Raw genomic sequence first — 17696 nt, forward strand, 5'->3', positions numbered from 1 at the left:
GCTGCAGATCAGCACTGGCTGTTGTGAGGTGAAGGTGGCCTGGAGGTGGGCCTCACATAGGCTGGAGGTGGGCTGGAGAGGAATAGAGAATATGAGCGCCATTGATGCCTCTTGTCGTGCATTTGTACACTTACAGCCAAGTGATTACACTTCCACATGCTCGGAAACATTTGAAGCCACCAAGCGTAAAGGGCAGAGTGTCCCTGACTCTGACTTGTGCGCCAGAAACTGTAAGCAGATGTTGGGAGGGGCCTCCATTTAGAAGGCCAGGCCACTCTCCATCACTATCATATGCTTCTTCTAACCAATGAAGTTTGAGGATGTATGACACCAATAATGTAATGTGCGGCTGTTCAGTGGTCACAGACAGATGAACAAATCTTTATGGGAGGATAAAAGGCACTGACACGATCGCTTCACTTGAGTTCTGATCTTCTGTTTTTTCCTCCTTCACTGACAGGGCTTCTACAATAAGCACATCTGGTCAACACTTAGGGCATGAAAATGTTCCCAATGACACATTAATTGCAGTCTACTTACCGCTGCCATTAGCTGATCAGAATTAATAGGCCTCTTGACAAGACATGCGTCCTTGATGTTTAAATATATGTTCTGTACTGTTGATTAGATGTCGGCCCACGCCTGCTGCGCCTCATTCATATTCTAAGTCGTTTTTCCAGCCATTCTACTGTGAGTGTGTGTGTGTGTGTGAGTGATGCTGGTGCGTTTACGTCCTTCACATGTCACTCATTTCTGCATGTCTACACTGTGTCTCACCTTCAGAGCAGGTCACCGACACAGCCATGGCTAGACACAGCCATGGGGCTATTTGAATGTTGCCTTGTCTTTGGGACAATTGTTTTTATAAAAGATAAGCGTGATTAAAAAAGTATGTATACCGTTGGGAAATAGTGTTTATGCAGTGGTACCTCGGTTTTTGAACGTCCCGGACTTCGAACAAATCGAAGTTTGAACAAAAATTTCAAGATTTTTTTGCTTCCGATTTCGAACGAAAATCCAGAACTCGAACGCCCCCCCAAAAAAGCCGGACCGATCAGCTGACCCACGACGTGCTTTGTTATTGTGTATAACGCAGCCTCTGTATGCATACCTTTCCTGTCTCCGCACTGGACCGTGGTAGAGTGTCACAGGGGAGGTGCTCGCTCTCCGTACTGTTGTCGGCTGGAGCTGGGACAGGGATGAGGCGAGTCTGGGACAGAGCGTTACTTGGTTTATGACTTTGTCACAGCCAAACTGCACAGAAGCGCACATTCAGAGCTGGACACGCACCGGGCACCTCTTCAGTTCTGGAGAGACGTCACTCACTCGGCAACCCCTCCCACATGCAGCGGCCACACACATAGAGGAACAGCGCACCTGCAGCAGACACTCTACATTCACTCCTACAAAAGCCTATTTTAAGGCTTGGAACGCATTATTTCTTTTTCCATTCATTGTAAGGGGAAAAATCGATTCAGATTTTGAACAAATCGATTCTCAAACGGCCTTCTGGAACGGATTGTGGTCGAGAACCGAGGTACCACTGTAATTGTATTTCCTACATAAGTGATATAGTTGATAAGAAAAGAAAATGAAATGACAAAGAAAATTGACTGTAAGGCTACATTTTAATAGTGTTTATCTTTTGGAAACAGTTCTCCAGTGGGCCACCCGTCCCACTCTTAAACCATTAAATGAAATATTTGACACTCCATGTCTCCTCCAGGACTGAAGACCCCCCCCTCTTAATAGTTTGTGATGACAACATGGCCTCCTGCTCTCCCTAGAGGTCCGACTACCAGACCAGCAGTGATGTTGACAGAATGCATTTGTGTGTTGTCCGCAGATGATGGAAAGCTGTCCTTCGACGAGTTCAAGTCCTACTTCTCTGATGGAGTCCTGACAGCTGAGGAACTGAAGGAGCTTTTCCACACAATTGACACTCACAACACTGAGTAAGCATTTAAATATTTCATTGTAGTCCTTCTGCTGAAGTTGAAAATGTATTTTTTTTTATTGTCAACATTCTTTTTGGGAACATTTTGCACTATCAGAGTAAATAAGTGTACTTTCCTCCGATGTAGTTTGAGACGACAAGTGTGCCTCATGTATGCAGAAATCCTTTTTCGGTCTTAACATTGGTGGGTGTGGCCTGTGGACAGGTGGGCTCAATAGCATGGAATTTACAGTAATATAAATGAGTGCCAAAATAGTGTCGACTTTTACATATGAATCCAATAACGCTTATATTGGTGAACGCATATTAACGATTATTAAAATAATTATGTCCTTATTTACTATTAATAATCAGTAATTATGGTGTTGTTAGGAGTGAAGTTTCGGCCACCAGGGTAAAATATAGTCAGGATTAATCTGTATCTGTTTACATTACCTTGAGTTATCGGTGCTCCAAACACAGATATTCATCTCAAATTATCCAAAGAATTCTACTCATCAGTCATCTTTTGAGTATATAAAGGCCCAAGAAAAGCTTCCTTCTTCTCACCCTAACTGTCAGCATGGACCTCTTGGAAGGAAAGTGAATGTGTTTTGTCTTGTATGTGTAACGGAGACACACAAAGAGACTGTAAAAGCTTTTCAGATGTGTCTCCTTAATGCAGGTGATAAAATGTACACTGGCATCAGCACTTTTTTTCCAACACTTCCTCTTCGGTTTTGTAAACGCTCTCTCATCTCACTTGTTTCCTGATGCCTATTATTTTTAATGATTGACCTTTAGCACCTTCACTGCCTGCAACCGTAAAGTAGCATGTAGCCATCCAGCTTGGCTCAGCGCAGTCTTGCTACCGCTGACCTTCAGTTCCTCCCTCTGTTCGCCATTATCTCGCCATTATTGTTACTGCAGGTCACAATGTCTTCCTACTTCCAAATAACATCCACTTCTGTCCTCCTGTAAAATGTGAATGGCTAATTTAAAAAATGAAATGGTAAAATAGTGTTTCTCAAAAGGTGTTAGAAAAATGAAAAAATAACTGCATTTCCCATCAGCCTCCTCCATCTTCACGCACACAGTCTCACCCAACCTCTTCATGCCCTCCTTTACCTCATCCATGCACCACATGGGTTCCCTTCCTCTACTCTTTTTACTTGGTATTTCCAGCAACATTACCTCCCCATTTCTCTTCCCCACATGTCCATCCCACCCTTCATACTTTGTGACATTTACTTGTAAAACAACTCTATCAGTTGGGTTAGCTGCTGAATGATGCAGTGTTAAAGCAGGACGGTAAGAACAATCATTCTGAAATGGTCCATTTGACAGGATTTCAGGGATTTTGTTTTCATTTGGAGCAGCTGCAGTGGAGTGAAAATGTCTGTTGATCCACTGTGACTTTTCACTTTTGCTCTGTGAAGCAGCTAATTCTCTCTCTCAGCAGAGCAGTGACCCAAAACATGAAGCGGTGAGGCAAACACAATCATCTCAGATATATTTAACATCACTATGGTGTTGTTTGTGTCAGAATCTATTCAGCAACAATTAAAGAGCCACTTGTATAGAATATTAGAAATATGAACAGGTGTTTTTCCCTTGACCTTTTGTTGCAGCGCTAAATGGAACGTAATCTGTAATGAGTACTAAACAGACCAGTCATCGTTCACTGCAGCAGAGCGATCAAAGCAGCGGCCACCTTAGGAAAACCTGAACAGTTGTCGCGCTACCTTTTGCTTCTCTAACAGAAAGTAATCATTTTTTACATCATATTATGATGTTTGATTGAGGCGTTTTGGGGTCAACTATTGTGCTAAACTCCCATTAATATGCAAGAGTGCAGAGGGCGGATTTCCTTCAGCTCAATCAAATGGCACAGTCTGAGTAAATACACATTCATCCAAGATTTAAATCGAATAGTCTTCTTTCTCTCCTCAGGGATGTGACATTCAGTTTCATGATGACGTCTGTGGCTCAGCCAGTCAAAGCTGGTTTCAGTGGCGGTTGCAAATTAGTGGTTAAAAATGGATGGATCAATATCTGTATTTAAGACCATGTAACAACTACCAGAGCCTGATGCAACTCTCAGGCGTTGGTCGAGCTGGTTTGAAGACTAATTCCCAATCTATCCGGAAGTGAGTCATGAAGCGATGTTCATTTTTGTATCAGCATTCATGTGCAGGACAATCCAATGTGCGATTTAAAACCAAAATATGAGCACACATCCAGAAGTACTTTGTTTCAGCATTGAAGCTTGGATTTAATTCATTCCTTAACCCTAACCTGCTGTCTGATTGTGAACATTGCATATATTTAGCTTGAAATTACATGCATGTTCTTATGACTTGTATTGCATTTTCTACTATATATATAAATGATACAGACCTACAACTGTCTAAATAATGCAATAACTAGTCATGACCAAACAGCATTAGAGTTTCTCTAATAACATTTTTAATGTTTGTTTCTCAATATCATGAAACTATTATGGTTTTGCATGATCAAATCCAACGGATTAAATCAGTCTTCAAAGTTTATAAAACTATACACATGAACACCAACCTGTCCATCACCATGGCAAACAAGAGGCCAAAGAGGAGATTCATGGATGTGGTGAAGGAAGACAAGAGGTTTGTAGGTTTGAGAGAAGAGGAAGCAGAGGACAGGGTGAGATGGAGGAAGATGATCCACTGTGGCCACCCCTGAAGGGAGAAGCCAAAAGAGAAAGAAGAAGACACATGAACACCAACCATGCCCTCACGACAACAACTTTTGAAATGTCCCTGTGGTTAACATTGCACTCTCTTAAGTCTCTCGCTTCATCGATTGTGTGACCTCACATTTAACCACTCTCCTGCTTGGACTGCTGGAAGATGTACACACCCACACAGACATTAAGACCAGCAAGACTCCTTAGTCGCCAGATGAGAATCTTACCTACACACCTACATACTGCACTTAGCAAACTGGTTTTCACACAATTGTCTGACAATTTCTTTTTTGTATTTTATCAAAACATCATGCTTATATACAGCTGAAACCAGAGGTTTACATTTAGTGGATAAAAAGGCATTCTGCCGTTTAAACTTTTTTTATAAACTTAACATTAAGAATGTTTAGAGTGTAATTATTCATTAAAATTTACTGTAATTTCCATTGGCTGAAGATTTTTTTCCTGACTATTTGGAGGCACTGTACAGCCTGTCTCATGTTTAGGTCCATTCCCGAAGGCAGATTTGGTGTAACTCAGCCAAGCTTGTTGGGTGTCAGGCTCCCTCACGCCATTCCCGCTCTGCCAGCACATTTACAACAGAATTGATTTGACATTGCAGCAGGACTTGTATAACTGATGATGACACTTCCCATGTGTAAACATCCACTACATATACATTCACACATTAGCACATGACTTCACGACCGACCGAGCCTGGGGGAATGACCCTATAATTCTATTTCTGATGATAAGGACCTGGGTTGTTTTGACCTTCCATCCATTTTACCTGATTTCTGCACTCACACGGTCATCGTATAGGGCCATTGGGCCTCACTGTATTCAATTCTCATATTTTGAATATTGTCGTCACATCAACGGCAGTTTTATAAGTACATGCAGATTTTATTCTAATTCACTGCTTTCATTTCTATTGCTGAATAATGAGCGGGTTCTTGTTTTGCCTGTGCGCATGTGTATTTTTAGTTTCTTAGATATTCCTGTTGAAAAATAATGACACATTTATACCTCCGGGGGTAAACAAGTTTCACTGTTTCATGCATGAACCTGCTTTACTCTTGTTTCCCTGCTGAAAGAAGGTGCCCAGACAGAGTTTAGCTCACAGCGACCTGGATATAGCTGTTATAGCGGGTTAGTATGAGCTGTTATGTTATGTATGAGCTGATTATTTATGCTTCTCCATCACAGCATCCATAACACAGGCTAAGAGCATGACTTGGATAGGTCCATGTCAGGGAAGTGACGTCTCACCTCATCTTTATTCTAACCTCATGTCATGTGTTTTGGCAGCAACGTGGACACAGATGAGCTCTGTGGTAAGTGGACGCTTCACCTGGATGAAAGTAAACAAGGGCATAGAGACGGTCACATGATCTCATGACTAAACCCCCTGAAAGGCCGAGTGACTGAGTTTTCACACCAGTGCAGCAAAACACCTACAGCTGCTGTCACAATAGTTTAACTCTTCTTTGGTTTGGTTTCTCTCCTGTTGAAGAGTATTTCTCCCAGCACCTCGGAGAATATGAGAACGTTCTAGCAGCCTTGGAAGACCTCAACATGTCCATACTCAAGGCCATGGACAAAACAAAGAAGGTGAGACGTCCTTCCTAAAATTGTATCGTTTCAGTGTCGCAGAGTTTTCAACTTAATATCTTCAAGAAATGTTTGTAAACATTTTCATCCAGAATGTTCTTGTACATAGATAGATAGATAGATAGATAGACAGACAGCCAGACAGACAGATGTAACCCTTCTTACCCTTTTTGAAGTGGGAAACAGTTAAATTAGACATAGATGGATGGATAGATAGATAGATAGATAGATAGATAGATAGATAGATAGATAGATAGATAGATAGATAGATAGATAGATGATAGATAGACAGATAGATAGATAGATAGATAGATAGATAGATAGATAGATAGATAGATAGATAGATAGATAGATAGATAGATAGATAGATAGATAGATAGATAGATAGGGGTGGATATGAAGGAGTGTTGTCTAGTGTGTTATGGTTTCTTTTGGATTATTACACTTCCCTAAAACCAACTCTTTTCCTGCTGCTTCTCATTCAAATGAACGACTGACTACTTCACACTGTCACATCACCTCATCGCCTCACTCCTATCACAAGTCAGTTTTAAACCTCAGTGCACATCTCTTTATGTAACTTTCCACAGGCTTCACGAGGCGACAGGTCCTGCTTTGCTTGCGTCATCTGACATTTCGGCCCTCAGTGAACATAACCTCATACCATGCGACAATTGATAACATGTGAATCACTCAGTGAAGCCAGCGCTTCTCCCAGCACGGAATTCTCAATCCCAGCTGGATCCCTGGCATCAGCCATTAGTCAGATTAACATCAGTCAGATGACGGGGCATCGAAGACTCATTATGAAAACGTGACTTTTTCTCAGACTGAAAGCTGTGATTTGCTGACTAAGCCGTTATTCCTCCTCACCGGAAGAGTCTAGTACGTACTCTTGACTGTTGGGATGATCCTGAAATCCATGCTCGTGAGGCGAGTCTTTGAGGAGGAGATCCAAGTTTTGATTTTCATCAGTGGACTGTGACCAACATTATCATTGGGAAATGATAATGATTTTTTACTGCATTTCTGAGTACACACTGTATGTAGTCTCGCAGAGAAAGCTTTCTAATAGAGGATGAAGGCAGAAAGAGGACAATATGAATGAGCTTGTTACACAGTTCTCTAAGGTATCAAAGACTCGATCATTTCTTAGAGAAGAACAGGCCAGTAAATGAGAAAAAGATCTGTCACAGTGACATGACTGAGCCACAAACTACATTATCCAGCCCTTGTGAAGTCAAAGTGAAACTGAACTGTCAAGCTGCTGCTGATTTTTTTAAATATAATTTGGTTTTCACATTTCAATTCACTGTAAAAAAAAATTTAATGACATTTTAATTCACATTTATAAACATGTGAACATTTATACAAAATTTTCTTTATCACTTTTTCTTTTAATTTCTATTTTATTTTACTGTATTTTGAGATACATTGTTCAATCAAATATAGTACTTATTTTGTTATGATTTTTAATAATGAAAAATATTGTAAATACGTCCTTAATTTTTATTAGTCTGAATAACCGTAAATAACATTAATAAATGACAATTTTTTTCAGACATTATTTTTTCATTTAATTTTCTATTTATTTTCTTAAAGGTGATTTTTTTTTTGCATTAATGTGTTGCCAGCATATTGATTTATTTATATTGACTATCATGTGTTTCATCTTTAATTCTACTCTGAATTCTAATTTTTAGAATTAGACTTTACCGTACACTACAACACAACTATTTGACCAAACATCTGATGAAGAGGAGCTTAGAAGAAGGGGAACAGCTGCAAATAATGCAGTCAAAATAAAAATGAGCATTCCAACAATTGCACTACAATAAAATGTGGAACTAACTATAAATAGATATGAATACTAATGAAGACTTATGTGCAGGTGTTCACTTCATTTATTTACATGAGGAAACCATGTAAACCAAATCCGAAATTAAAAACAAAAAAAGATATTAAGGAAAACTCCCACCTTGTAGTGTCCCTTCCACCGTTTTTCTCCTGAGAATCACATCTTCATCAGCAGGCTGAGCAACTTAAATCCTGCAAACAAACATCAGAGCCGCGGTGTGGTGTGAAAATCAATCCTTGGTGCTACCGGAGAACAGAGTGTGTATTCAGCGAGACAGCAGGAGAGGCGGAACAGGCTGTTCGGACATTCGGAAAGTAATGATCCCTCTTGCTGTGGACCTTTAAAACAATTTGTCTGCTCTCATTGGTAACAAAAGAAAACCAGAACATGAAATGCTGCTACTATCAATTTCAGCATCTGAGTTTGGCTGCTATTTCCTCCCATCTGCCAGAAATCGATATCAGAGCTATAAGAAAACCCATTACCCCGTGCAGATTGCATAGAAGTGTGGAGATATTGACCAAGCCAATAACTTTCAAATGAAGTTACTGCTGCGGATGATGAAAGAGTTTCCGCACTGCTCGTGTTGCTGCAGGAACACCTGGAGAGTCGTTTGTCTTCACTTCCCAATTTATTCTTTTTTTTTCTTTCAACATCGGCTCGGAGAAAATAGGCTGCATGAAGTCACAAATTGATGGCCGGAGCATGTGTTTCAGGGGGTGGTCACGGCGCACGTTTGCATTGTGAGCTGTTGCGCATCGATGTAAGTGTGTTTCCATCAAACTTAGAAATGTGGCGGAGTTAAACAAATGACGTGTCCAGCTATAAATACTGAACTATTTCAAGAGGGGATTTTAATTGCGCTCTGATATTAATGCCAAGATATTTTAGGCGTTCACACAGATTTTTCTTCCAGCGATGATGTTAAATAACCAACTTGTGTGCCATGATTTGGAGAAACTCTTGGAACTTTTGTGGGTGATCTGTTTTCATCAGGCCTTTTGAAAGCCATCTGAGCCCAGGCATTGAATGGGCATATGACCCACTCCCACTGTGCATCCTAGTTGGTTCTAGAGACCGTTGGGACCTCCCTCCTTGGAACTTCTCTTTAAGTCGTATAACATCGCAGGTCACATGGTTGGCTTGCACTAACCTAACTTAATGGTGCAGCAAGTGTGTACTGGCCTTCACAATGTGTGAACACAAGCCGCTGGCAGGAGCTTACTGGCTCATATGAATGTATATCTAAAATGGCCTTTCAACAGACTGATAATATCAGGTGCATTCACTAGGTGCCCTAGTTTTCTCAGCAGGGATCCTTCTACATGGACAGGAAGCAACACTGTACTGAGTCTCTCGTGGACAAATTCACTGGAATTTAACTGGATTAGTTGCTAGAGGATCGGGATCTCTGTTTTTTACAGATACTTGTGTCATAACTGTTGACTACCTATGGGTCACGTCCAGTGTATATCCAGGACATGCTGCCACCCGCCTGTCCACGCTGTTCAGTATCAACAGATCTGCTCGCTCTTCCCTCAATCGTGGGTTGTATTGAAACAATGGGTCACAACTGTCTCCTCCTCTGCCTCCCAAATGCTGGAGAGACATCCAGATCGATCTGAATATAACTGGAGGTCTTATGTTATAAAACACATCACTTCAGTACACATGCGCTTGTTCTTCGAGTCTTAGGTCAAAGGCCTTAAGTTGTCCTGGAAAAAAACAGTGAGGAAAATGAACATATCAGGGCAACCAATGACAACAAAGACACTGACACATAGCAAAGACAGTAAAGATACACAACAAACATAAGACATCCACAAAGCATCATTGAAAAAAAAACAAAAAAAAAGACAGAGGACAACTAAATACCCGTAATATGTATATATATATATATATATATACGAACATTGTGACAAAATAAATAAATAAATACATAAAATATAAGTAAATACATTATGACAAATTAACTAAATAATAAATTGTATAAATTACTGGTTTGTATAGAAAGCAAAGCCAAAAGCGAGGCCTGTAGATTGTTGACATATTCACTATGCTGATTTTCACACCCGTGGTCACTTTCTTAGTGTCGCGACTGAAAGAGCCAGATCTCAGATGAGGGGCTTATGGTTGCTTATGACTGCTGGAGGTTTCTGTGAGGAGGTGCACTCTGCAGGAGACAGCCATGTCAAACCCTGATCCAGTCTGCTGGTCCGCCTCTCCTGGTGTCTTTCAGGGCATGATTAGCTGAGCGAACACCGCAGAGGATGTTCACACTCCTCATTATTTCCATGAAAGTGTGAAAGTGAAGCTCTTCACCGATTGTTATCTCAGATACTGGGGGAGGAGTGACTGGTGGCCATAATCCTTTTATCCCTGGATATGATCCACAGGAGTACCAGGAGTCCACCCATCTGGAGCAGTTTGTGACGCGCTTTCTGTTGAAGGAGACCACCAATCAACTGCAGTCCCTGCAAAGCTCCCTGGAGTGTGCTATGGAAACCACAGCCGAGCAGACTCGCCAAGAGAAGTGAGCACAGATCCGCCTGTCCTCTCCTCACCACTGCCCACTCACACAATTAGCCTGCAGAGAAGTGGCCGGAGTATTTAACACTGTCAGCCGTAGTTACGTGTCTCAGCACACCTTCACTTCTGTCTTGCTCTTCATCTGATTTACATTTCATCCTTTTGTTTTTGATGAGCTTAGATCATCCCACTGGCTCCCCTGATGGCCATATATATATATATATATATATATATATATATATATATATATATATATATATATATATATATATGACACATTAGTTTCAATTTTAATTCATTTTTTAAATGTAATTTAATTTAATTTAACAGTTTGCTCTCCAGACAACACAAGACCTTTGTAAGTGCAGGAGTTCACACTGATGCACAAGACACGTGGCAGCTAGGATGATAACAACAACAACAAACATGGAGGAATCCCTGAACAAAAGCAATGAAAAGCAGTCTGTTTGCTTTTGTTCAGGGATGTTTTTCACTACACAATGGCCAGGGTCTCTGAATGTACTTGGAAATTCTTGTAAAATTTAAATTTTATATAAATATTTTCAATACATTAAACAATCTCTTCAGCATCAATCTCTCTCGCTTTTTCAAAACCACTTCTTTATATTTTCCTGCACAAATTGAGAATGTTGAATTTCTCTCTGTAATATTTATCCCTTGATCCGTGGTGAATCATGAGTTGTATCAGTAGGTTGAATCGCTCTACACCAAGGGGGAGGTCTGGCCTGCTTCCTGTCACTCATGCATATCTTTTTGAGTCATGATGACTCATCATTTTCCACAATAAACTTCGGGGACCTATCCTGCATTTCCACCGAGTGACTTGTTTCTAATGTCAAAGTCCACGTGAAGCAGTGAGTCTCACATCCTGATGGTGCTCCATTCTGAAGTCTTCCCTTAATCATTTTACTCATGTCTGAAATGTTGAGCATAATATATATATTCCAGAGAGACACTTTTTCAAATACTAAAATAAAATATCAATAAATAAATATATATATATATACTTTTTTTTTTTCATCGTATCAGAACCCCCAGATAAAGACACATGTATGACCTCCTGAATTTAAACCCCACTCCAAAATGGTTTGATTTCCAAAAGATATAAGATTATTTATAACGCTGGCCTCCCAACAAGAAATGCACTCAGAGAAATCTGGGAACTTGATTTAAACAGTAACATATCAAACAACACCTGGGAAAATTGTATCTCAGCCATCCACTCTACATCTGTATGTATCAGACATGGATTAATGCAGTTTAAGATATTACACAGGACACATTACTCAAATGACCGACGATCAAAAAGATATGCCACTGTCTGTCCTTGTCCTTGTTGTAAAAACCCAGTGTCTCTCTTCGAACCAAACTGTTTAACACCTGTGCTTGGAGTTGTAACAAGTGGGATAGAACTGTCAACGGGGCAAAAGAGAGCAATGGCATTCAGGAGTCTTCTTGCACATTGTCTCATCGTAATGCATCTGGAAATCAGACGAACCACTACCTTTCATGAGGTGGATAAATGAGGTGCTCACTCCGTTGCAATAGGAGAAAATGAGAAATACGCCAAAGGGAACACCTCAGAAACTTCCTTAAAGGAAGTGGTCAACATTTATAGATGAAGACTTTGAAGCTTTGAAACACTGTCTCTCTGGCACATTTTTATTTGATAGCTGATGGATTTTTTTTACTTTTTTTTTCTTCAAGACCGATCTTAGGTCCCCTTTAAACACATGATGAAAAGAAACTAGCCAACAAGAGAGCTATTGTTGGAAGAAAGGTAGGAAGGCAGAGTAAGGACAAAAGGAACTCCCTCACACAATGTCCTTCTGTCCGAAGCTGCACTCGATTTTAATACATGTAAACTTCTTTTAATATCAGCAAGTTGAGGAGATTCTTCTGACAGCAGAAGACTGATAAATGACTGGACATCTGGTCTCTCCGGACGCTCCTTGTCTATGCCTCAGTGCTTCTCATGTTATTTCATGTGCCCAAGTGCAGCTGACCCCTCAGTCCCGGAGCTGCCTCTTTTCCTTGAGCTGTCTCGTACAAGTCACCACACTTCAGAAATTCCCTCAAGTCGACGCAGGCACTCTACCCCTGCAAACAGCTCTCTGTTTCTCTGGTGGCTTTAAATGGGATTCAGAGGTTGCAGGTGTGAAGAGACTCTGAAGGCCAGGAGCTAATGGGTATGAACACACAGTGGTAACCCCGGCCTGACATATATTACAGCAGTGTTTTTCCAAGTGTTTTTCAGCAGTGTGCCATGAGAGTCAGGTGTGCCGTTTCACCTCATTTGTCCAGAGACAGAGGTGGGCGATATGATGGCATTAAATCATGAATGAAAAATGTGAACGTGTTGACAATGTACCAATGTGAGGAGATTGCATGGATCTATGCTGATGCATTGACTCGCAGCTGTGTGGTGCATGGTGGCCCTCAGCAGAGAAGCTGGTCAAATGTGTTGACTGTGTGGTCAACGTCAGCTAATGTAAAGTTTTGACGTCTCACTTCAAAACTTTATTGACACACGTAAACCATCAACCTTTGCCTAAAAGTTGGCTCAAAACTAAAGGCGGAACCAACTAAAAGCGCTCCAAAATGTGAAGAGCTGTTAAAGATTTGTTTGGTTATTCCCCATAATAGAATACAATCATGGTAAATAGATAGAAATAAAAACAGTCCAAACCGTGCCAAAATAGTTGATTGTCAGTAGCTACAATTCTTCACAAATTAAAAGGGATTTTCTACAGGACTTTCAACTAAGCACAACTGAGCTTTGGCCAAGGTTCCTTTGGTGGTGAACCTCAGGATTTTTTCAGTGAATGAAGTGTGCCATGACTTGAAAAATGGTAAAAATACTATTGGAGCATCTAGAAACTAGCGTGGACCTAAGCTTCATGTACAGTCCCCATTTTGCATCCATCAAATCAGACTGCTTTGCCAGTAGGGTTAGGGTTGGGAACAGACTGTCTGATCACTGTCAATCGTCAAACCTGAGTCAGATTAATTGTTAAATATATGCAAGAATTTCCTGTTTTAAAATGAATATTCCTGTTTCTTTGTTTTGCTACTTCCTCCTCTGCTGCAGCTGTGCTGAAATATCCAGGTCAGGATGTCCTATCAAGAGACTCCATTAATAAATCAAACACATGCAACCTGAACTCAACCTTATGCAGGATTCAAAATATTTCCAAACTGTTAAGATATATTTCAATGCACTCATCTGACTTGAGTGATCTTTGAGTCACTGGAAAGAGAGCAGTGGCAGAAACCAAGGAGTGGGATTGGAAGGTGAAAGTGTGCCCAGTGGCGGTGGACCTTGAGGGCTTTGTAGAGAGTTCCACCTCAGGGCTCCTGAAAAAAAGGCGCACGATTAAAGAGTTTGACAGGAGAAAAGGCCAAAACACCCAACACCAGCACTGATGTTACGTCACTATAGTGAGTGATAAACTAGTGATAAAAAAAATCAATGACCCTTGGACAACACATGGAAGTGATCTCACTCTGAAGCTCACCAATCATCATGGACTGTTGGGTATATTTTTAGATTCCCAGTCAGCTAGAAAGGTTTTATCGCTCCAATTCATTGAACATATGGTTCACATGCGGTCGCCAGACGACGAAGGAGGAACAGAATTCTGCCTATTCAGGAAACAAAAGCTCACGTCCCCTCAGGTTTTTACATTAAATAAAAAAATGTGAGGCAACATCACCCTGCGGGGGCGATGATGTCAATGATGTCAGGCTGCATTAAAGAAAACCTATAGTTTAGATTGTAGGCTGTCATCTCAATGTAGCCCAACCTCAGCGTGTTGGACAGTTATAGACATTTATACTTAGAAAGTACTAAATGTTTTGGTCCACAAAATGCTTTACATTGTAGAAGTGTCATTAAGTATTGTTATTCCAAAGAGCCAAATAATTGTTCTCTGAGTAGCATGAGTTTTGCATAACCAGTACTAATCGCAAAACACTTTATTATTATAAAGGCTCATATTCTTATTGTTGCTACTGAGACAGTCATCACTTTGATCTTTGACTCCTTTGGAGGAAGCTGTATCCATGAACAGATCTGAAAACGGAACATTTACAAAGCAGCGACTATTGTGATCCCTCTGAATGACCTGGTAACTTGGTTTTGGATGTGTAATGTGAATATTTGAGTTTTTCCCTGGGTGTTTAAGGATTCTTCAAAGATGATCCCGGTGAAAGACCAACCGTCTTCCTCATCTGTTTCCAGACAGGGTCCTTTGAAGCCAGAGGTTTTGTCCATCCAGTGGTCGGGTCGTCGCTCCAACAGACGGCTTCAGAGGAACAGCAGTCTGTCGCCCAACAATCCAATACTCAGCCTGGTGAATTCAGGTGAGGATTTGAACATGAAGGCTTCATCTTGCTCAGCCTCTCTTATGTAAGGGGAACGTTTTAATTAAGACGAGTTGCTGTACAACAATAGCGGCGTGACAGAATCAGTCATGTTGCATAAGCAGCGCTCGTAGTTATGTAACTTCACCACACTATGGCAGCTCTGCGAGAACATAGGGGAACTGATGTGTGGAGCTCAGATGTCCCCCGCGCACTTGGGTGGGTCTCCTCCAGGCACTCTGATTTCCTCCAGGGGTCCCCAGCTTTGAGACTCCCTCCATTGTGTCCTCATTAATGGCGTGGATAGAAGATAATTCATGAGGATGAGTACGTATGATATTTGTCACGACAGCTAAACAAAAGATCATTTCGAGACGGAAAGAAAATATCTCCACGGTAGATACAACAGAAAACTGAACTGGCTTTCATAAGTCCGTTGCAATATCGATGGTGAGTTTGGACAGGCTTAACCTGCAGACTTGATGCAATGACAAAGACAAATTTAGAAATCACTTCAATCAGTTCAACCTTCCACTGAGGACACTCTGTCACCTTTCTCTTCTTGTAATTGTTTTTGCCTCCAGGTGTTTCTCTTTGTCTACAATGTTAGTGTTTAAATTTAGCTTCTCCATCCTGTTATTAGATCCTGGTGACACTGTCGTCGGCTTCACATCAGCTCCAGTCTGTTTTCTTAGCTGCTTCCTCTGCGTGTGATTTTTAACCAGCTTTGTGTCCGGCAGGTGTGTATGAGGAAGACGGCCAGTGGACTGTCCAGGTCAATAGACTGCAGAAGCTCATTGATCGCCTAGAACAAAAGGTGATGGCTTTCCCTGAAGTGCTTCTCTGCATGTTTCTAATTTCACTGCATGCGCCACACATTTCTTCCCTCTCACTCCCGAGTTGTTACCTTCATCATCTCCCTGAATGAACCACCAGCGTCTGCACACTCACTATGCACACGGAGGACGACTCGAGTGAACCGTAGTGTTTAGGAGTCCACAACGTAAACAAATGCAGGCTTCCAAGTTCTGGATCAAAAATGGCACAAGCGGTCTGGAACAGTACAGTGGTGGAAACAAGTTTTTGGACTCCTATTGTACTATAACTATTCATTTGATTATGTGATGGTTTATTTATTTATTTATTTGTTCAATGTTGAACAATGCAACAGCAGTGTTCTATGGTTTGGAAACAGTGGCACTGAGGAAAAGACAGGAGGCAGAGCTGGAGGTAGCAGAGATGAAGATGCTGAGGTTCTCTCTAGGAGTGAGCAGGATGGATAGGATCAGGGAGCAGTATATCAGAGGGACAGCACATGTCTGGTGTTCAGGAGACGAAGTCATAGAAGCTAGATGAAGATTGTTTGGACATGTACAGAGGAGAGAGAGACAGTACATTGGTAGGAAGATGTTGAGGTTGGAACTGCCAGGCAGAAGGTGGAGAGGAAAGTCAGAGAGGAGATTGATGGAGGTGGTGAAGGAGCACATGAGGTTTGTAGGTTTGAGAGAAGAGGAAGCAGAGGACAGGGTGAGATGGAGGAAGATGATCCGCTGTGGCCCTGAAGGGAGAAGCCAAAAGGAAAAGAAGAAAGAAGATTTGTTCAATGTTGAGAATTGATATATTGAAACTGGGAAGAATTTAGTTGTGCTAGTTTTCCTTGTAAACAAAAAACAAAAATAGATATAATTTGTATTTGGCTGTGTCTGAATAATGTGGCCGCACCTTTTGAAACACACTACAAAAAAATATTCAGGAATTTTGAGATTGTGCCAAATTTTTAGGGTGTCTGAAAATATTTGTCTACCACTGTTTATAGTTTCTTCTAATACCATTCATCCACCATCACTATTGATTTCTCGTGTTATACACATTGTAAAAACACTATTTGAAACGTACCATTCTGCAGTGGTGGGAACAATGACCAAAAATATTGGTATAAAAGAGAAGAAATAATCCAAAATAACAAGAATGGCTCTCTTTGTCTGCAGGAGATTCGACTGGAGCCAGTGGAAGAAGAGGTGTTGGAGAGTAAACTGGTGTGTTATCTGACTTTTTATGAGGTCCCAGGGTTCTCACATGCTGGATCTTGGGTGACAGGGAAGAACAAGGATGATGAGTGTGACTCGGTCGTCATAGAAACAGCGAGACTGAAACTTCTGGGAAGCAATTCCCCTCTCTCCTTTCTCTCTCTGTGGTCAACTGAAAATACCTCCCAGCACTCTCTGAATATGATGTTGACCGAAAATGATGGCAACCACCTCTGTGTTTTATTTCTGATACTGTCACCAGGACATACATTCCTCAACTTCGAAATGCATGTGATGCGATTTTCAACGATCGACAAGGCCCCACAGCAAACCCATGCTTCAGAAAGATATTTTAGGATGTGATGTCAAACCCAGTTTTTCCTCTGGAGCCAGTCATGTGACTGCTGCTCAGCTGCGACGCATTATATAATAAGATAATAGAAGCAGTCCCCCAACATGTTCACTCGCAGTACTTACAAGCAGGACCTGCTGTCTCTGTTAACACTATTAAGTCGATTACTTTTATGTCAGATTAGACTGGTCAACAAAAGGGACTAATATTGAGCTGCAAAAATCTCATGTTGGACGGTAGATGGAAGTCAACAGGCTAAATTGGTGTTC

At 41.1% G+C, this 17696-nt stretch overlaps 1 protein-coding gene across 3 annotated transcripts in view; it reads left to right on the forward strand.

Moving 5' to 3' along the window:
- Positions 1-17696, forward strand: part of necab1 (N-terminal EF-hand calcium binding protein 1) — a 28283-nt gene that overhangs the window by 4970 nt on the left and 5617 nt on the right. For all 3 annotated transcript variants that reach the window (XM_053861420.1, XM_053861421.1, XM_053861419.1), the window contains 7 exons: positions 1847-1955; positions 5973-5998; positions 6178-6275; positions 10530-10666; positions 14927-15048; positions 15789-15865; positions 17037-17084. In XM_053861420.1, coding sequence (XP_053717395.1) covers positions 1847-1955; positions 5973-5998; positions 6178-6275; positions 10530-10666; positions 14927-15048; positions 15789-15865; positions 17037-17084 — 617 coding nt within the window. The remainder of the gene's footprint in view (positions 1-1846; positions 1956-5972; positions 5999-6177; positions 6276-10529; positions 10667-14926; positions 15049-15788; positions 15866-17036; positions 17085-17696) is intronic.

This window comes from Synchiropus splendidus, chromosome 4, assembly GCF_027744825.2.
Source record: "Synchiropus splendidus isolate RoL2022-P1 chromosome 4, RoL_Sspl_1.0, whole genome shotgun sequence".
NCBI lineage: Eukaryota > Metazoa > Chordata > Actinopteri > Syngnathiformes > Callionymidae > Synchiropus > Synchiropus splendidus.